The 20,268-nt window shown below is 38.9% G+C and overlaps 4 protein-coding genes and 1 long non-coding RNA gene across 6 annotated transcripts; 3 read left to right on the forward strand and 2 right to left on the reverse strand.

The window, feature by feature from the left end:
- Positions 1–739: 739 nt before the first annotated feature.
- On the reverse strand, positions 740–2,833 carry LOC100876380 (venom allergen 3). Its single transcript, XM_003708521.3, has 7 exons — positions 2,714–2,833; positions 2,291–2,499; positions 1,718–2,093; positions 1,410–1,580; positions 1,265–1,346; positions 1,061–1,193; positions 740–999 (listed from the first exon to the last, which is right to left on the reverse strand). Exons 3-7 carry the CDS (start codon positions 1,838–1,840, stop codon positions 822–824), a joined length of 687 nt encoding a protein of 228 aa, XP_003708569.1. The 5' UTR covers positions 1,841–2,093; positions 2,291–2,499; positions 2,714–2,833; the 3' UTR covers positions 740–821.
- Positions 2,834–3,983: 1,150 nt separating this feature from the next.
- LOC105664268 (uncharacterized) lies at positions 3,984–5,006 on the forward strand. Of its 2 annotated transcripts, none has more exons than XM_012298161.2 (2): positions 3,984–4,078; positions 4,174–5,006. In XM_012298161.2, the coding sequence occupies exon 2, from the start codon at positions 4,199–4,201 to the stop codon at positions 4,931–4,933; it is 735 nt and encodes a 244-aa protein (XP_012153551.1). In that variant the 5' UTR covers positions 3,984–4,078; positions 4,174–4,198; the 3' UTR covers positions 4,934–5,006. The 2 variants fall into 2 exon arrangements, with proteins under 2 accessions (XP_012153551.1, XP_076395316.1); XM_076539201.1 differs by having other exon boundaries at positions 4,002–4,109.
- Positions 5,007–7,422: 2,416 nt separating this feature from the next.
- On the forward strand, positions 7,423–8,367 carry LOC100874984 (uncharacterized). The gene is made up of 3 exons (XM_076539202.1): positions 7,423–7,562; positions 7,627–7,902; positions 7,965–8,367. Exons 1-3 carry the CDS (start codon positions 7,483–7,485, stop codon positions 8,248–8,250), a joined length of 642 nt encoding a protein of 213 aa, XP_076395317.1. The 5' UTR covers positions 7,423–7,482; the 3' UTR covers positions 8,251–8,367.
- A 1,567-nt stretch (positions 8,368–9,934) lies between these two features.
- Positions 9,935–20,199, reverse strand: LOC105664260 (uncharacterized). The gene is made up of 12 exons (XR_013040366.1): positions 19,664–20,199; positions 19,250–19,529; positions 17,563–19,146; positions 17,243–17,492; positions 16,652–16,747; positions 16,225–16,367; positions 13,969–14,523; positions 11,069–11,247; positions 10,825–10,983; positions 10,426–10,609; positions 10,157–10,337; positions 9,935–10,091 (listed from the first exon to the last, which is right to left on the reverse strand). It is a non-coding gene; the product is annotated as an uncharacterized LOC105664260 (long non-coding RNA).
- On the forward strand, positions 9,944–11,781 carry LOC100876150 (alpha-tocopherol transfer protein-like). The gene is made up of 6 exons (XM_003708519.3): positions 9,944–10,082; positions 10,190–10,349; positions 10,419–10,599; positions 10,863–11,048; positions 11,116–11,221; positions 11,313–11,781. The coding sequence occupies exons 1-6, from the start codon at positions 9,944–9,946 to the stop codon at positions 11,471–11,473; spliced, it is 933 nt and encodes a 310-aa protein (XP_003708567.1). The 3' UTR covers positions 11,474–11,781.
- Positions 20,200–20,268: the final 69 nt, after the last annotated feature.

Genomic DNA, 20,268 nt, shown 5'->3' on the forward strand with positions numbered 1-20,268 from the left:
ATTTTCGCTAAGATTACCATAGATTTTTTACAAGTTCGATTCGCACAATTCTATTTCGTCAATCTCGCAATTTCAGTTCCTCCACGATTGAATACCGATCTTCGCCATTATCTGCATCGAACTACGCACCCTGGCGTAAAACTACGGGTGGTCCTGTATATCAGAATGTTTGCCCACGTCATTGTTGCGTTTTTGACACTCGATGCGTTCCTGTCCCGCTTAAAAACCGTTTAGTGCCTAATAGCAGTCGCAACTTCCTTGTTCACGTTTCTCGGACGATTCAGGTGTCCGACGACGCAGCATCCTCGTGCTCGGCGGGACGCACGGCACACCCGGGGTGCGTTGACTTCCTGATATATGGATTCGCAGGTCCTCCGATCGAAAGAATATCGACATTCGCTGCTGCGTCCACAATGGAGAAGGCTGTCTTCGTAGGAGACGTTGCAACAGACGTATCAGGGGCAGGATATTTTATGAACGAAGAAAAGGACATTGTCGAGAGAGCAAACGTTACGATAGTGTTGTTTGTGTAAATTTGAACAGTCATTGATGTAACTAGGTAGGGGCCAATAGCAGTCTGACACTTTCAAAATATTGCCAGAATGCAATATACAGGGTAATTAACCCTTCGTTGCATTCTGTTGCAAATGCGATATCAAGTTATTTTGTTAAACATAAGCAAGCGGAAGATATTACTCTCACAAAATTGAAAACAGCACGTTATAAATAAAAGATCAACTTTCATGTCTTTCTCCCTTTATTGATTAATTAACTGGTTGTTTCTCTTTATTGGAACAAAGACACATTTGAGTAGCTCTTTATTACTTTTTAATATCGTATATTGGCTGGGTTAAAACATTGCCTCCTGGACCATAATTGCATACCACATAGTAATGCTTCCATGCATCTGTTTGATATATAATTTTACCACAACCAAGTCTATTGGATTTGGCCCAAACTAACTGAGTATAATGACCCACGTTGCTTAAATCCTTGCCCCTAATTGGATTGATTAAACATTATTGTGCATTGATACTGCAAAAAGATGATAAAGACTTACGTGAATCGAGGAACTTGATTACGATCCATGACCTTCACCTCGTTGTACCACATTTCAACTATGTTGGTTGGTTTAGTAGTAACTGTCCCGGTGGTCGATGTCATAGCAGCGTTTTGTCCGACATAAAATCTGGCTGTAATAAAATTATCGTGAAATAATAAATAAAAATTTACAAAACTGCAATTACTTAGTTTGCTATCTTACCAACGTTTCTGCACGAATCGTGGCCAAATTTGCATTGATTCGCCCATCTTTGAGCTATATTGGCTATTTCGTTGTCCCAAACCTGGAACCAAAGCAAATTTTGGAAATTTCCAGATTCTCTTTATTTTTGTATTCATTACTGCACCATTTTTTGCATGTTCGACGCGGGAGGCTGTGGTCCTGGGTTTCCTCTTTTCTCCTCACCCTTCATCACACGGGCTCTGTAATAATTATGTGCATGAACTATTTCTTGCTTCTCGCTGTCTGTAAAACCCACGGATATCACTCTGCCGCAGGCTGCTGCTGGTTTATTATTCTGAAATAAAATTGAATACCGATATAAAATCTTCGCTTGCAAATAAATGAGTGAATACAACATTAGCTGAATATTAAAATGTTAATACTGATTGGATACAAACACGTGTAAATATTAGAATATGTTAAAATACTCACCGGATACAAACAGAGCGTGTGCTGTGTACCGCGAGCAGTGCACATATTATTTCCGCAGTCGATAGCCGAAGTTACGACGATCGTAAATGCAGTCACAGCAACGAAACACAAAAACTTCAACATGATTGAATATGTTCTGCCACCCACAATTGCTGCCGTGTAAATGAATGTTCAGCGAACGTGCAAACTCGTATTTATCTGTTACCTTATCAGCTTAGTCATATAATCAGGTAATTTTTTAGTATCACGATTTTCCGTCCTCCTCTTCTTCGTTCCTTTCTGGCATGAAATTTTCAAGCAATTTTCCACGATAAGTTGCACCCGTGTGGAATATTAATATACGAAAGTAACAATTTCAATGCTTAGATGAGTGTTTCTGTAATTTATGTTATCTGTTATTATCTCGAAAACTATAACTAAATACCGCCAAACAAATTCATTTATGTTAAATATAATTGACTTTGCAAGGTGATCGAATTATTGAAGTATCTTCAAGGCGAGATGTGTTATAAATGGAAATTACTACACGAGGACTTTCGAATTGATTATTAGTATTTTTTTCCTTGTACGTACAAAAATAGTTTTGAATTTTTGAACGACCTCGACGTTCTACGTTTCTTCTTCCTTCAATTCTTGACGTTAAAAAATGGGACTGCAGTAGGCGGGTGGCCACTCCTGCAAAAGAATCCTGAAAATCCTGAATGGATCCATTGATACTTGCACCTAACTCTGGAATTCGGTCGTGAGAATCGTTGTCGACATTTTTCCACATCTCTTCTTTCCTTCAAAACATATGAGAAAGAAGAAACAATTTAACTTTCGTGTTTGATTGCATTGCAAAATTAGTCATACGATTTCTATCATTTTAGTGGTTCATATATTGTGGTTTTTATGTACAGACAATTCAACTGGAAAAATAAACTAAAAAATTGTATTTATTAGTAATCGGATTATCCACTATGATACGAAGTGTCTGGTATCTGATATTTTTATTACCGATAAATAAACTTTTTATTAAAACTTAGATTCTTGGTTGACTAAAGCATCACGTCAACAATCGTCATAAAGTTTTCTCGTTTTCTTCAATGAGTAACTGTAGGCTTCTTCTTCGTGCGGCTAAAATGGAAAGGAGGACTTTGAAGATAGTTCGCCTGGCCGTAACGAAGCAATTATTAATGGTTGGTCTACAGAATGAATAAGCAAACAGAAGGCTGACTCGTGTTCCTTTACTCATTCACGTTTTGCTGAATTCATTGAAGAATTTTCTGTTTGAATATTCATTCAGAAATGTTACTAGCTCTTTCCCTTTCCGAAGAAGTAAAAGGAAAACGCTGTACATATTTAGTCATTCTACTTTTTCCGTAAAGACGTACGATTGAATGATTAATCTTCTTGGTCATCGGGTTTGTTACTGTACTTGAAATTTTCCAAATTTTCCAAATCCTTGTGCTTTTGATTATGATTAAGGGGTCGGTGGTTTCGGTGTTCGAACCTCGACTTCGATATTTCGTTTCGGATCTTCGACAGAATCAGTCTTCTTTCTCACCCTCAACATAAACACGTTTTCATTGCCTTCGGTAACACGATCCGTGTGCACTTCCTGTGACTCTGCACCATCCAGCACAGGAAATATTGTGAAGGTTCTGCATTGGTCATTAGAATTAGGACCACCTTTGCATCGACCAACCTGATTAAAAAGAGAACAATAATTATTATTTGCGATAGTAGTAATGTAACAGATCAAAGCGAGACTACCTCGTAAGAAATGGCTTGTGGTCTGTCACTCTCGACGTACTTCTTGCCAACCTGCGACTTGGATTGTACACGAAACAAGATTCGATTGTTATTGGCTCCCTTCAATATTTTAGGCCCTTCTTTACTGGAGGGTCTCTGTATTTCGACCACGTCGCAGTCACACGGTGGATCCCAGTTCTTACTCCTCCTCGATTTATTCTTGTCCCTTTCCATACGGATTATCAATTGATTACTGTTCATGACTGTTCCGATTTCTCGATAATATTTCGACGAAGAGTCGCCTGATGATTGCTGAGGTGGTGGACAAGGTGGAGCACAGTGTACCGGTGGCATAGGAGGACAGGCGTACATGTTTGAAAGTGATGATTACTGTTAATTAAGATTGATCGGAGTAACACTTGAAATTTAGAAGCGAAAGTTTAATGCATGTTTTATGAAGAATGTGGGTTAACGGAGCGTGTTAAAACAGACTTGGCTAATGGACGTAGGATCGATTTGTGCATCGTTCACGATGTTGTGAGAATCGAATATCTTCATGGTGTACAGCCAACCTCGCCATCATGGCACCTTTTCCGATCATCCGCTAAATTTACATAAACTCCATAGGTCCATTTTCATTATGCCGAATTCTGAAAACGTAACATATTTTTCAAAAATGGTATCTTATTATATCACTTCAGAAAACTTAACTTGTGTTATAGAATGATAAGATGAACAAGAACAAAGATGATCCAAGCAACGTACAAATGTGGGTGTCCACCAAAGAAGGAGAAACCTCCTTGTTCACCCTGTTGCGCCTCCAAAAAAGTGACAATTAAGTCTCCAACTCCTTCAGAAGTTATTCCTGAAACTCCAACATTCGACGAACTTTTGCAATGTTGTCCTATCAAACCTTCAGACGCTTATCAAAGGCCTAGTAAAATTCGTTCGGACATCGCGGATAGGGGTCTGCCGTATAAAGAGATCGAAGCAATCATTAATAACAATAGAGTAGTGATCAGAACGCAGACGGAGCCTGGCAGACCCGACTACGATCCTCCATGTGATTGCAACGAAGAAGGTCTTCCTGCCCGACAAGTCGCACCCGATGAAACGGAGCAACAGAGTTCAGGAAACCAAACAGTAACCCTGTATCCTGCGCCTCCAGAAGAGGAAAAACCAGATGAGAACAATAACAGCAATAAGAATTCGAAAAAAGTGGTGGTCGAACCTGTTAAACCGAAAGAGAATCCGAACATCTTCTTGTTAAGGATGAGGAAGCAGAGTGTCATGGGCGATAAGAGGTACAATATCGATTTTGAATTTAAAACACCTCGTCCTTGGTCAACGAAGAAGCGATTGGAGTACATCGAGCAGCAAGCCCAACTGTTGCAATGTACGACTGTACCAGCGACGAACAAAGATGTCCCTGAACGACAGTCAAAGGCTTCTGGAAAAAGTAGAAAGAAAAAGAGACGGTGAACGAGTTAACGTAAAGTCCAATTTTTGTCATTGAAAATGACGTACCATGCGTCTGTTGCTTTATGCACATACCTGAACCATGAGGATTCTTGAAACGACCGTAAAGGAATTACAATTTTTCATCGAAGCAACTCGAACCCTCCCCAAATTTCGTCTCGATGTCAGCTCGTGAACTCAACTCTTTTGTCTGCGTCGCTCCGCATTTTTTTCTTAATTCTCTGGCATCGAAGACGGGGCTCCAGTGGGCGGGTGGTCATTTCTGGTGCTTTGGAAAAAATGGTGAATGGTTCGATGCCTCCGGGTCCATTCAGATACGCACCTGACTGCTGACTTCGGTCGTGAGAATCGCTTCAGAGATTTTTTGGGTCCAAATTGACGTCCTGTTTGTTCGAGGATGAAAGCGTCAAGATAGAAGGATCCTCGCTTTTTTTGTTCTACAAAAAAATAAGAAATAACAGGTGAGATTTATTTGTGCTCGAAGGAAATTGATCGCGAAGAATAGTTGATTTCATTCCAGATTCTTTGTTAACTTATTTTGTGACGATCAAAAAGTTTTATAGTTTAATAATCATATTTCTCCGTATCCTACTTAAATGGCACGAATTAACTTCGCGTTATAAAATTTGTTCAGTTTTGAAGAAAATATTTCTTTCGAGATAAAATATATTTTATGAACTACAGGCATTCACGAATAGAAACGATGTGGATATATTGAGAAATCAATGATTTACCGTTAGCCAGCTCCTTCGAAGGGCTATTTACTTTGAAATGGATCAATGGTTAAGTGTTAAGATATCCACGCCCAGAAAAAGGGCGCGATGGGCACCTGTCGTGCCCTGGGATATACCTGTTCCTAAACTACTTGAATGAAAACTCCTAATGCTTTTCGATCGAATCCTAAAAGATCTTATACGTAATTTGTCACGAATAATTTTTGGATACAGTGGTTTGCTATTATTTTGCTATTCTCTTAAAAGTGACAATTATCTTCTTATGACAAATTACTAAAATGTACGAACGATTAAATAAATAGACTGAAAATTATATAAAAAATATGCAAACTAACTTCTTAATATAATTGTACAAGAAGTATATATTATTAATTATAACAAGATAAATTGAATAAACGCTAACATAGCTTGAGAACCAGAAGAAAAGAAAAAGATGGCAACTGTCATAGAGTACATAAAAGTGTCGTTCGAGTTGTGTGGTCTTGTTCAACAAAGAGGGTAACCAATAAATTAGGTGAGCCAGAAGAAAGACAGACACTCGATGTACGAAAAATAGCCGTGACACGTATTATCACGGCGGTAGGTGGAAAACCAGTCGCTCTTTCCAACCGAGAGACGCCTCGTAAAGAAAAAGTCTGCGGTCACTACTGAATAGAACGACAAGTGACCGCGATATTATACGTGGGACGAATCTCTTCACAAGATAGAAAAGAATCTTCAAGCGTTTTGGAAAACGTCTTTCACCTGAAAGAGTGGCGATAATTCACGAGTTTCGATTCCACGACCATTTTCGCACGCTTCTAAATGAGACAACACTTCGGAAGGTAACGTAATAACAATTTAAGACCTTTAGAAAAATTGATACGAAGAAATACAATACGTAGAAAATAAAATATATAGAATGTAAAATACAACGCATTTGCAAATCTATCATAGATTACCACCACTCAAAATATTCACGTATACAATTTTTACATTCATCCCTCGTTTATTAATAAAGTTTAACTTTTAATCATATTTGGCGAGAAATAAAATTCACAGCAAAGTAGGCAGCAGGTAGTGAAAACGTGTGACTTCGCTAAGGGTGGTCTGTTTCATTGTTACAAAACCACCGCAGCCGAAAAACGCGGTGACACACGGACGTAATATCATCATTATATCTCGTCACACAGATGCGTCGATATTTCCATTTGATATTGCGGTTACGTGGCTTTTGTATTCTCTTTCTGTCTTCTCTGAAGCGAGAACCCCTGGAGAGAAAAGGTATACGTCGCTGCGGGGTTGTTTAACCGACTTGCTTCCCCTGTCGACAGCTACCGGTAATCTGTACGTTTCTCCCTTATACTGCCAGCATTACCTGCAAAATATGCAACCATTATGAATGGGAAAAGGACGTTTGGAATCTGGGACAAATTGCCGAGATCCTTTTGAGATAATATTTGCGTGCGGTTCGTTAGGGACTTGGTATCGATCATGAGGTATATGGACCAGGATTGTGTGGACCCCTGCTATTTATTTATAGGATTCGAAGATTTGTTCAAATATTTAACACTCTCAGCTTCGCGTCTCTCATTTCATTTACTTCAGAAATCATTAAACGATATAAATTACGAATAATTCTGTTAAATATATATTATTGAGATAATTAAATTACTGGAAAATTGAAGTATTTTTGTAATCGAATCCATGTCGATTCTATCTCTCGTCATTTATTCCGCAATCGCAGAGTCTTCAGCAATGTTTCGTTTGACAGACGTATCCAAATTCACGATTTCGGTCTAACCATCATCATCATCGTTAGGAAGATCCAAACGCATCATGCTAGAACCGCTAATTGTACTGACAGTGTTGAACTGCTTCTTCATGTTCAGCTCGACAGTGACAACCTGCGCGTTATGGTAATCAATGTTATCGGAATGTTCTGTGCTTCATTCTCTTCAGCAACGAATCGATACCCAATAGGTGGCAATATCGAAGTCATCGATGTTGTTTCAAAAAGGACACGACAGCAGCGAAACACGACCTGTCGAAGATGAAGACACATCCCGGAAAATCGCCGAAGAGAAACGGGAATGGAAGGCAGGAGAGCGTCGTGAATGGAGCAGATCGTAACAGATCTAATTCTACCGTTCATCGAGATAGCAGAAGTTCGAGGAGGAACTCGAGACAGAAATCGAAGTCGAACACGAAGTACCTGCTGCAGGATAAAATACCCAACGGGGAAGATTTGTCTTCGATGTAAATATTAATTTAAACACGTGGAGAGGTGGCTCGACAATCAATCTACCATGCGATTTCAGATTTGGTAGCGGAGATTTAGAAGAAACAGCAAGAATGTCGGAAGCTTCTCAAACAGTCAACGATACGAAATCCGCTGTGGTGATGGAGTATTCGACAGTGCAGAAGATCGTACAGATTTTAGAGGATGATGTAGATTTGTCTGCTACAAGGATGGCTATTAAAGAATTCAATAATAAACACCATCATGATGACAAGAAATTAGAACAGCATGTTGAAGAAAAGTTTGAGACTGTAACCGTGCACGTACCGGTCACTGAAGAACGATTCGATAGTATCGCGTCATAATTTTTTATTTTAAAATTGACGAAAATCACTCTGCTATATAATATAAAAGATAGTGCTTGTAATGAGGAACATTTTTAAATGTACGAATATTTTTAGATAAAAATATTAATCGACCATTACGCAAGTTATAGTTTTTGTGTCGTACAACCCTTTTATATAAGAAATTTAATATGCCTTTCTACGCGGATGTTCTGGTGGTCTTAAAGTTTACAATGGTGGGGAATACTGTGTACTAGACCATACCAAGAAAATTCTTCAGCTTCGAGTTGATACTGCAGTTTAACGTTGGCCTCCATGCGCTACGCACAACATTTTTGGGACAATTTTTACTATCTATCACATTTGTAATTCTATTTACTTTCAAAGTGTAGTGTCGAATCATTTACGATAAATTATTTTGACTACCAGGCGAAATTAGGTAAGTGAAAAATATAAAGCAAGAATATTTTCTCTTGTACTTATCGTATTACTAATTTATTTCATTGTTTAATTCAATAACAGTTGTAACTATACTGATACTCTTTCGAAACTTTAAATATATTAAGAAGGATATAATATCTCCAATTGTTATTAACATTGAAGTATTCTAATTTGTCATATAGAAAATATAAAATTGTATTGTAGAAATCTTCTATATCCAGGAAACAACAAGGTCATGTCATTAGCAAGTAATATCTAAAGAAGATTTTTATGATCCTTGTATTTTAAATGATGACCATTTTAATTAGCATCCGGTTCTGTACATGCAAACAGAGAATAACAGAGTTCAAGCAATCGTTGCTTAAAATTTTCAGAAGTTTTCTGTTAGAAGCAGATACTCAGAATTTTGTCGTCATATCACGATTAAAAACTTCTTCGATTACAGAATTAGGAGTAAATGTATACATTGATGTAATAATAAAATACTCGAACATTTAGAATTCAGAAGTTTGAAAAGCTAAAATCTACTTTCAGAATCAGTGACAGAATTTGTCAATCGAAATCACGCCTCTGCTTTTCATTGTTTACATCCATCATACTTTCTCTTCGCGAATGGCCATTTTCTCAATATTCACACCGGTCCTAATCAATTGCGATCACGTATAACACGCGTCCAAACGGTACTCGTCCGAAAACGAGCTTTCTCCAATCGACATACAGAAAACGTTTGCACCCAAGATTCGATGGTGATGCAACACTCAATCAATATAGAATTCTATTCACGTAGAATCTCTTTTCCGTGGCGTTCGTTCTTTTATAAACGGGGAATCGTTTCACCTTCAAGGTTTGCGTAAACGGCATGTGTCGAAGGTACATAATCTACGCCAGGAAACTTATCAGGGATAAATTATGATTCATCGGTGTTTACGATGACAGATTACTACTTTATTATCTAAAAACTGTGAGAAGAGTTTCTAGGAAGAAACTAACGTGTACTTTCTATCTTCAAGAACTTTTATATTCTTCTACATTGCACAAGAAAATCGAAACGCTTTTGAATTTCACACTTTATCCTCGAACGGAAGATCGCACGCAACAAGTGTCAATATTTAATACTATTTCAAGAATCGTTACCACGTTTTAACCCCGCTCAGAACTGATAATCTTCCGAGAAGGAAAAGAGAACTCCATACTTTGTTAACAATTCTTTAAGGATCGGAGTTCCGTTCATTTCAAGACTTCCGGTTAGATAAGGTAAATTTACCTTTACAGGATGACGCTGTTACCGCCGACGGTCGAGCAACAGAAACGCATAAACGAGGAAGTTCCACCCGATCCGGAAATGAGGAAACGCGACGTAGCTGCAATACGAGAGTGGCTGAGGAAACAACCTCATCTGCCTAATCACATGGGTCCAATTTCTAAAATTTCATTATTATATATTAACACATCAATTACCTGATGTATTACACATATAATACGCAACCATAGTTTGAAACTAGTTCTTCCCAAATTACAGATGACGCGAGATTAGAAAGATTCTTGTTTGGCTGCAAGAACAGTTTGGAGAGATGCAAACAGATTCTGGAGCGATACTTCAGCGTTCGTACAGCAATACCGGAGTTCTTTGCGGTTCGTGATCCTTTCTCACAGGAAATTCAGGAGTGCTGCGAAGCGATGTAATTAATGTGATTTTTATAACGAAAATTATTAACCGCTGATTGTATTTTGTGTTAATATATCCGCAGACATTACTTCGTTTTGCCGTCATTGACGAGGGATGGACATCGCGTGAGCGTTTTACGACTGCGAAATACTGCAGTGGAGAAGTTTTCCATTCAGGCGATATCCAGAAGAATTCTTATGGTATTGGATACGCGTTTGATGGAAGAACGTTGTCTATCCAATATTATGGTCATCGATCTTCAGGTATCAACGTCTAGAAATTGAAATTAAAGATACAGTCGATACTACAAATACGTTTATACATAGAATTATTATACTAAAGTTTGTCAAACTTGTTTAAAATATCTGTAAAATAATTAACTACGCTATATTGTTAGCAATTATCAAATGCGCTCCGTAATGAACGTAAATGTCTGATAAAGTGATACGGTGATTATTCCATAATATAAACCCCAAGTGTTTAATTACTGGAACACAATTGCTTTATCTGCAAATGATCTCATCAGGGATTTAGCGTGGTCCACTTCACGAAATGTAGTCCAACGCAGAGTATCGTGAGGAAATCGATGTTGGCGGTTCAAGATAGCATGCCGCTACGTCTTCATAGAGTTCACTTCCTCCATGCACCTGCATTTATAGAGAATATTCTTAACATATTTTACCCTTTGCTCAAAGAGCGACTTATTCAAAAAGTACGTAATTTTAATTATACTTATTTGTCGAACTGGAATTCCTTTTCTAAGTGTCATTATTTTGAAGTTTCGTATCCATACCGGTGGCGGAGAGGAATTGTATCCGTACATGGATAAAGTAATGCTGCCAAACGAATGGGGTGGTCAAGCAGGCACCTTCGATGAGCTCAATGGTATCTCAAATCTTCCTATCTTTCACCTATAATTGAAATTGTATAATCAATCTTGTAATTTTGGCTGTCTTAACCGAGTAAATACTTTCAGACGCGTGGAAGAAGAAAATCGAAAAGAATAAAGACTGGTTCCTGCGGGAGGAGAAACTCAGCCGGACAAACGAGAAAGCGAGGCTGCCCGAATCTAAATCGAGGCTGTTGATTGAACTGGAAGGGTTGCAGGGTTCTTTCAGACAATTAAATATCGATTAAATGAGTACATTCTACAAAATTAACATCCTTCGTACATGTACATCTTTTTGATAAAAGAACTTTGTAATAGCCGATAACGCTTTATGAAGTCTGCCTCCAGATAGCGCCATGAATCACTTCTGAATTCCTGCACAGGTATAATCGGGACAATTTCGTGAAATGAAAGCTAGAATTATCTAATCTAACGATCTAATGCGTCGTGTGTATCAAAGTATATTGTAATATTTTGTAAGGGGTATACCGAATTTTTATATAACTCTTAATATATAGCATTTTTATACATTAAATAGAATTTTGGTACTTTGGGATCCTCAGCAGCAATCACTGCATAATTTATTTTTCACAAAGCTAGACTACCTGATTCTACTAATTGAATCCTCGGTTGCTACCGGCAATCAAATATTTCAATTGCGATCGTTAATTGCATTAAACATTGCCCAACACTGGCCTCCGTCCAGAATGATTTAAAGCAAGCAAGCAACGTGCAGCAAATTGCTGCGTTCGTTTATCAGCCTATACACGATCTAAACTATTGCACTTAGCAATTGTATCGCACGACCACTTCCAGAAGCTTAAGACCGCCTCGTTCGGCGTACGTAAGTAAGTAAGTCTTCTTTCGTGTTCGTTTAAGAGACTTGATAAGCTAATGATGACCCAAGTCGAGGCACGGGACAACAGCAATGTAGAAATTCCTTTTGGCTGTGTTCGTTTCGAACGCAATTGTTTGCTCTTGACTCATAAGTGACTTCTGACGTATTAGTACAATACTTGCAGTCGGTGACATTTGTCGGGACGGAAAAACAGTTGTTATCAGCATGCAAAAGTGCAGCGAGGTTTACAAACGAGGCGACAAAATAACATATTTTGTATGAACGTGTCGAAAAACGGCGTAACGTCGGTGTAGATAACAGGTAATTGCTTAATTATTTGTAAACATACGTTAAATTTATATATAACATAACATTAATCTTTAACTATATCTGTAATTTATTTGCACATGCATAATTTAACTTGTTTCAGAAAGCTTTCAAATTTGCAGATCAGAATTACTAATTCTTAACGAACCGGAAAGACAACTGTTTGAATATACTGCTTAACAATTGTTTTATATAACTTGTACTACTACAAATTCTTTCGAAAAGTAGTTTTTTAATACACTTATCAGAGATTCTTTGCGACTTAAAAAGCTCAAATTGGGTCGTCTATTTCATCCCTACTCGGTTCAAGTAACTTCAGCCGTTCACGACTTTTAAATCTGAACAATGTACAGATTTAAGCAAACTTATCCTCCCTCTAATATTATAAGTCTAATAACAGTGTCTCGACAATTCTGAATTAGATACAACTTTTTAACATATCAAGATAATTCAACTTTGTAATTTGTACAGGTTATGCCTTTCTTCCGAAACAGATTTTACCGCTTAAAATTGAGTCAAAAAGCAAATAAAATTGCTTGTCGAAAGAAAACTGACCGGGGAACGATCGATTACGCAAACGGCAATTAATTCGACTAATTCAATGACGGTGACCGTGCTGGCTAGATATACAATGTCCCTGTCCTGCCACACTGTACAGTACGGCAGGGTGGATTGATTTTTCGCCCCCTGACGTCACTACGGGGCTAGCATGCGCGTGCCGGAGAACCAGGCATCCCGACGCCTTTTATTTCCTTGTCTCGGCTTCTATTTTACCTAATCTCCTACTAATTACTTATTGAAGTCTCATAATCTTCGGTAGCAAATAGACTTTAAGTTCGTCGCTCTTTTGTATTTCTAATCGGTCGTTGTAAGCAATAATCCTATACGCTAGTCAATTTTTTTACGCCAGGCGCAGTCTACTCTTTTTGCTTGGCACAGATAAGTCAGACTTCTGCCAAAGATAAAAAGAAGAGGAAAACAGGCCGCCTTGGTTAATTTGTAATAAGAACTGCAACCTGGACCTATACACACATTGGCGTAACTTAGTAATGTCCAGAGAGAACCTACATACTTTTAAAAATAGATTGTTCTTGCAATAAATAATAAAATATAAAATGTTATAAAAATTTTAAAAGTTGGAAACTTTTAAAATCACAAATTCTTAAATTCCTAAATTTCGCAAAAGTTAATCTCGCTTGGTATCGCCCATTGCTACCATTAACAAACTCAGGAGATTAACTCATTCCAAACAAAAATTCTAATTACGCCAATGCTTATACATGACAAACTCGGCAACGCCTAAAAGTTTTTGCATATTCCTGCTAAAGCTTAGCTATCAAAGTTCTTTTACCAAAGCTGAAACCTGCAGAAAATACCCCATCATCGTGAAAAAAACTCTAATGGTAAAGCAGAGCAAAGGGGCGGAACTTGCGATAGGGTGGTAGACTGGAGGGTTAAGATTCGAGAACGGAGCAGGATGTGTCGGGGTCAGAGACAAGTTCATTCAGTGTCGCGCGGTTGGTCGACTACACATTGTTTTTTCTCGATCTGACAGCCGGTATTCCCTTCCTTTTTTACCGCGCTTTCCTTCTTCATCGAGTGATCAGCAAGCATCAGGAGGGACGGAGTGGTCGATGATGATCAAATAGCTTCGCGAACCCGTTTCTGTCCGCGCTGAACGAGCAGCACACGTGCGCCGTCACGGCGACGGGACGCGTTTCTAGGCGGCTTAACATGGTCTGGTTACGCCGCGACGCTTTCGATCGACGGACCAGAGCTGGGTCGACGCTCAGCAAACTACCATTGACGAGCGGTGCGCGATTCTTCGTTCTTCGTCGCTCACAGAGATCCTGAAGACTGCTCATACTCGTGAAATACGACCTGAAAAGAAGAATTCGCGTTAAACAAGAGAAACGCTGGGGAGCATCGCGCGAACTGTCGAGCGACGAGGGCCGATCTAAATCCATGAGGGCTATCCACCACGGTCGGCTGCTCTGTTCCCCGCGCTGGTATGCCCCTCCCCACTTCTTCGATTCGCCAGGACGTCAGCTGGAACTTGCGTGGTGCGTTCTGGGTGTGCAGCGTGCTGCTGCAGCTTCTAGTCCATTGTCACGATCCGAAAGACGATAGGAACTGGAAGAGGAAAGAAAATCCTGCGGTGGAAGACATCCATCAACAAACTCCATTAAAATCAGACTGTGTCTTCGTGTCTAGATTCACGTAACGTTATCTTTGTTTCGTTGACGCGAGTTCGTGGTCAGTCCTTACCAAACCAGGACATTGTTCTTTGGTTGAATCGTAGCCAGTGCGTGTGAACGATCGTGGTTGTCCCTAGGATTAGTCTGGTACATTGCGACGGATGCTTTGCATAAGTCTAGCGAGTCGATACGCTTGTGTTGCGCTTCAGCGTGAAAGAGGCAACCAAACACGAGGTTGATCTTTGTCAATCGAGAGGCAGTCATTGACGAAACGTTGTCCCAAGACTCGGGGAGATTCGACAAAGCATTGAGTCGGGGATCCTTCGTTCAAACACATCAATCATCCGGTAAGTGATTGTTTAAGCGCAACAGCGCATAATGTACGCAAATACAACATTCGGTGCAATCAGTCAACGATCGTTTACTGTTGCTCGTGTAGCCGGTACTTTGCGAGGATTTCCTATCAGTGCTTCGTTTCGTCATGCACTATCAACTATCCGCGACAATCCCGGTTTGAAATTATGTAAGAGACCGCGTTACGCATAACTAACGCGTCCCTGGCGTGCATAATGCGCTAACCATACGCGCATTTTTCATACCATATCTTGAACTAAGTATCTATGTTCACACATCCGATCGTTTGTTTCATCGTCGGCTCAAAGAGTAGGCAAACTCCACGAGGTCATCGTTACAGAGGAAGCGTTTCCCGATAAATATGTCAGAAAAGGAAGATAAATTCCTGTTAGAGTAATAGTACTGCACTATTCGTCAGAAAGTGCATCCACTGCAACGACAATCTTAGAGACACACGTGTCATGACTATCTGGACATTTCAGGCGAACATCGGGTTAACCGATCGGTCAATTAACACGTTAGCTGCAGGCAACGCATATTCGCATCCGTTGTAATTTTGATCAATGAAGGACCACTTAAGTGACCGTCGAAAAGCTTACGGGCACGGTTGTACATTGGTATGCAACAGCGAGGTGTGCGAGGGACAGAATTATAGCCTCACAGATAAGGAATACAACTACATCATGTAGAGTAAAACTATCGAAAATCTCATTAAGTAGTATTACCGTCATTAACAAATCTAATCAATTATTTTCATGACATTCCGTTATACAGTTATTGACAGTAATTTTATTTTCAATGAAACTATCGATTATTCTGACGATATTTAGCTATTTTTACTATCTATACCTTCACGTATGTAATAAAATTATTTATCATTGAATAAGTAAGAACATTTCACATGAAATTCAAGCATAAATTGATGCGTCATCAAGACATGGATGCCACAGCGGTCAACGTGTTAATTTTGTTACATTTCCAGCGAATGTCCATCGTCTTCAAGTCTGCAGCAAACGTGTTAATCGGCGATTGATTCATGCCGTTTAAAGATTCAGTTTCGGATTGACCAAAGAACAACGTATTCGCGAACATTTTACGATTAACCGTTGAAAAAGGTCGGCAATAGGAGCAGCGTTTATTTAATTAATGCGGCCGCCGTGCGGCTCGTTGACCCCGCCGCAATGCTCGGACTCGCATCGTCCTTCGACAAAATTGATTTACCGCCTAACCACAAACCAACTCGCGTTTGCCGCTCGGTTAAGAATGCGCCACCATCTCTAACCTCCTTTTTTCTTCCTTCTGCTTGTCGCTTTTCTGTCGTTTTTATCCGATTCGCTCGCCTGCCGACCGTTCTTCTTCTGCAATGCGTCAACGGACCCGCCGCACGCAATACGCGTCGGATTTAGATCTTCAGATTACTTTATCCTAAAATCGATGAAAAGGTTAGCTGAATATCATTGTTGGTGTCGTGTGTTCTTCTTTGCTTTTTAATGATCGTTTCGTGACTAAATTAATTGGTTCGTCATGAAACGAGTAATAATTTATAAACGTTGACGTAAGTAGGATTTGGTTGGGGTGGGTCAGATCACTTTGCTTTAATAATAGCACCGACGTTACCAAATATAACTAGCTTTTGACAATTTCAATATTTACAATTTGTAACTTCCCTCATATCTACATTATTAATAATAATACGAAGTATATTATACCTCCACAACGTAAGAAGAACCAATTCACATTTTGAAAAGGGGTCAAGGCATATCTGATCTCCACTCATGTAGCCAATGTTCGTAATGTATGTAAACCTATAAAAAAAGAGTATTTTGAGTATACCTAAACACCGATTTATGTTGCTGATGTAGTAAAAGGCATGAGAATGATGCACGTATGTATTCAAAGAAGCCTTTTGATGCCAAAACAAGGTTACATCAGTATTTTACAATGAAACTCAACCGAATAGACAGAAAATAATGTTCAGCTATTTTTAGTCTGAACACTTTGTACTCTGATGTACAATTTTCTTCCTGTTTCCATGCTTTACAATTTTAAAGATTAATTATTCTTGCGAAGGAAGTTAATCGTATTCCATCTTTAAACAATATATTTGACCCTAGAGGTCCAAATATTGGATGTCACAGTGAGTAATAGTCTGTAAAAATAAATTTGAGTTTGAGACAGGAAGCAGCAATGAAGGAATAATTCGTTTGTTTTCTCTGCGTTGCACCCTCGTCAGCGAGAGAAACGCAATTACCGTCGCATCGTTCGCGCCTCTTTAAGTCATTAATTCAAGAGCTCGTCACCAGGTCGTTCTGTAATTTTTCTTTGCCATAAATGATGAGCCACTAACATTATCTGGCATCTATGAGATAAACGAAGCAGCATCCTCGACTGTCGAATGCTTCTCAAACTGTTGACTTTAATCACCTCTCTGTATGATCATTTTCCTCCTCAAGCTTAATCCGATTGTTGAGTTTCATTCAAAGCTGATGTATAATATTCCAAGTGTTTCTCCTCGTGAATGAATTGGGATCACAGTTAACTGGCGTTGCCCTAGAAAATTAAATGAACGAAAATTAGAGCACGTTACAGTATGAGCTTAATATACATTGTATCAATTTACCGTCGGCCCTCTCAAGATTCCAGGTATTTGTGCAAGAAATAAAATTGGAATGAATATTCGATTACGTGGTTAAAGATAATTGAAGGATCGGTTGCTCGAATAGCGGTTTTTTTCAATACAGAGAACAGCGAAACCACTTGTTCGTAAGATACCAAGATGGCCGTAGATTTCAATCCACATTGATTGCAAGAATATATCGGATCAAATAACCAATTCTAGGTCAGGTTTGACATCGATGCTGCACGTTTAACGATCATACGATAAGTTCAAGTGCAGCGTCATAGAACATGGTCCTTTTTTTCTGAATCGTTGATTATTTCCAATCGATGGATAATTTAAAGTAAATAGTGACCATCTCGTGGTACCACGTAATCGTAAAGTGTCAGGAATCAATAAGACCTTGTACACGAAGTTGACAATTACTGTGGAACGATGACTACGGACAACAAAGATTCGCATTCAATATTGACATTGCAAGCAATAATCCGAAAATTACTATTGGTAGTAATAGGTCTAGATTAACAAATTTTTTGCGGACACCCTGCATGTATGTTATCCTTAAAAACAATATTAACTAAATGTGTTAACACGTTGACTGACAGTCAAGCATAGTGCAACGATATATAACTATTATTAACGTGTCGAGTGTCACAGTGAAAAGTCATATGACAAGATATAATTAAACAAACAATTGAGAAACTTTTGACATTCATCATTGTTACTACTGAGAGTAAACGAGTGTGTACACCATAGATAAAATTGCATACTTAATTGTGACTATTATGATAATAACACTTCAATCTTATCGTCCAATTATATTAAACTTGCGGCAATCGGTGTTAGTAATATACATACAATTACATAAGCAATCATCCGTCTACCGGTCATGCCGCTTATCGATTCAACAAGCATTTAACTTTAATTTTTCCTATGGATGGAAAAAGTTTCTTAAAAACTTTCTAAAACGCAAGGCTAAATAGCCACTCTACTTCTAACAAAATTATTATTGCAAAATTATTCTAAACCTTCAAATGGTAGTATCTTTTTCATCTATAACACCTTTATCTTTAGGGAAGCCTAGCATACTCTATACCGCATTCATTTCAATAGATTCTTATAGCACAACTGGACCTAGCCAGGATCTCAACTAGTTACACCAACGTCAGCACAATTTATGAGGTGTCTGAAATTTTTTTGCTGACGCGGTAGTACGTCAGCCAAAGATTCGTATTATATCTTTGTCCTCATCGATCGATTTGGCCATGCCGATTGATACGCGAATTCTTATTGTTGGAACAGATTCATTCACAGACCTCTTCCAAGAATGCGGCGCTATGTATCGAGCGACGAAGGTTTGGCTTTCACGTAGTGACTCACTGATTGTTCTGCATACACCTATAGTCGTTGTCACCTAGCCTAGCACCGGTTATCGACGTGTCTGTTTGAAATACGGCTTTATATAGCGTTCAACAGCTATAATGTCGTGCAACTGCCTCGCCTATCCATCTCTCGGTTGGTTTAATAATAATCATTAAAACAATGGGTGCAGTCCTTTTAAACTCTTGCAAATATGTTTGATGGAATCTGAAAAGTTATTAAAATATCTTAATTGATCTTACACGATGAATATATTATATTTCAGGGTTCTTAATATTAGTCACAAGATTCTGTTAAAAAATGTTCATACTTTGACTAGGTGCATTTGATCGAAAAATTTCAAAGCATCTTTACTGGCTCGAACTGTCGTGGAGTGTCCAAGCTTCTCGATATAAATAGACAGCGGTAAGTTTCTGCGAAAATTGGTACAATCCTGTGCAATCGAAGTTCAGCTAAAAGCGTCCAATCTGGGCGACAGTGGTCTCATCTCATGGTTAAAGCTGGTCATGAACGGACTAGGTTTGTGTCCATGCCTTCGTTCAGGGTTAAGGTGATACAGAGGTTGAGGTTGAAGTTGCGAAGGTTCGATACTAAATATAGAGAAGGCGCTTACGGGGTCAAATCAATAGGCATTCTGCGTATACATGTACATATGTATGTATACATATGTACAATGCCTGAACGACTGCACGTCGCGCGTTAAGCTTAAAATACTTGTCCCTACGTGATCATCCAGAAACATCTCCTTTTCATGTCTGTGCTCCGTTATTTACTTTTGATTTGCATATCGGCGTTGGCGTAATTAAGACTTTCTGAGGCTCTTTTAGCTTGACTAACAGTGTCAATGTCCTGCTCTAAGAATGATTAAGTCTTCAGCGATTTGAACATGTAAGAATTGGCTATGTCTTAAGCTGGATGTATCTTCACCTGTAAAATTTCAACACCTGTATCCTGATGATATCAAAAGTCCTTGTATTTGTATCGATAAACCTCATTTACCAAGACCGCGATAGTAAATTAAATAGATGCAAAATCGAACGCATTCGCTGCATAAAATATATCACAAAATTCCATCGGTCACGCGATGCGACTCCCGATTAGTCCTTCATGTAAATACATATGCCTCCCCGAGTATCAAAGTGATTTTTTCCTAACCTCTATTCTCACAATGATTAAATCGTTTCTACAATTCTGCCAAGGGCATCGCGTGCATGCTCTGTCGTGAATCACACATGCACTAGTATGCGAATTTGGTCAGTTCCAGGATCGTAGAACGAGCCGATAGCCGAGATCCGTGCACATCATAGTTCACGGTGAAGATCGGATGTG

This window comes from Megachile rotundata, chromosome 13, assembly GCF_050947335.1.
Source record: "Megachile rotundata isolate GNS110a chromosome 13, iyMegRotu1, whole genome shotgun sequence".
In the NCBI taxonomy this organism is placed as follows: Eukaryota; Metazoa; Arthropoda; class Insecta; order Hymenoptera; family Megachilidae; genus Megachile; species Megachile rotundata.

Bases quoted from the DNA above. Each gene is read 5' to 3' on its own strand.
- LOC100876380 (XM_003708521.3), bottom strand. From the start codon at position 1,840: ATGTTGAAGTTTTTGTGTTTCGTTGCTGTGACTGCATTTACGATCGTC. The intron at 1,581-1,717 runs GTGAGTATTTTA...ATTTTATTTCAG, and splicing joins ACACGCTCTGTTTGTATCCG to AATAATAAACCAGCAGCAGC. The intron at 1,347-1,409 runs GTGCAGTAATGA...CTTTGGTTCCAG, and splicing joins CGTCGAACATGCAAAAAATG to GTTTGGGACAACGAAATAGC.
- LOC105664268 (XM_012298161.2), top strand. From the start codon at position 4,199: ATGATCCAAGCAACGTACAAATGTGGGTGTCCACCAAAGAAGGAGAAA.
- LOC100874984 (XM_076539202.1), top strand. From the start codon at position 7,483: ATGCTAGAACCGCTAATTGTACTGACAGTGTTGAACTGCTTCTTCATG. The intron at 7,563-7,626 runs GTAATCAATGTT...GATACCCAATAG, and splicing joins GTGACAACCTGCGCGTTATG to GTGGCAATATCGAAGTCATC. The intron at 7,903-7,964 runs GTAAATATTAAT...ATGCGATTTCAG, and splicing joins GGGGAAGATTTGTCTTCGAT to ATTTGGTAGCGGAGATTTAG.
- LOC100876150 (XM_003708519.3), top strand. From the start codon at position 9,944: ATGACGCTGTTACCGCCGACGGTCGAGCAACAGAAACGCATAAACGAG. The intron at 10,083-10,189 runs GTCCAATTTCTA...CCCAAATTACAG, and splicing joins TCATCTGCCTAATCACATGG to ATGACGCGAGATTAGAAAGA. The intron at 10,350-10,418 runs GTAATTAATGTG...ATATATCCGCAG, and splicing joins CAGGAGTGCTGCGAAGCGAT to ACATTACTTCGTTTTGCCGT.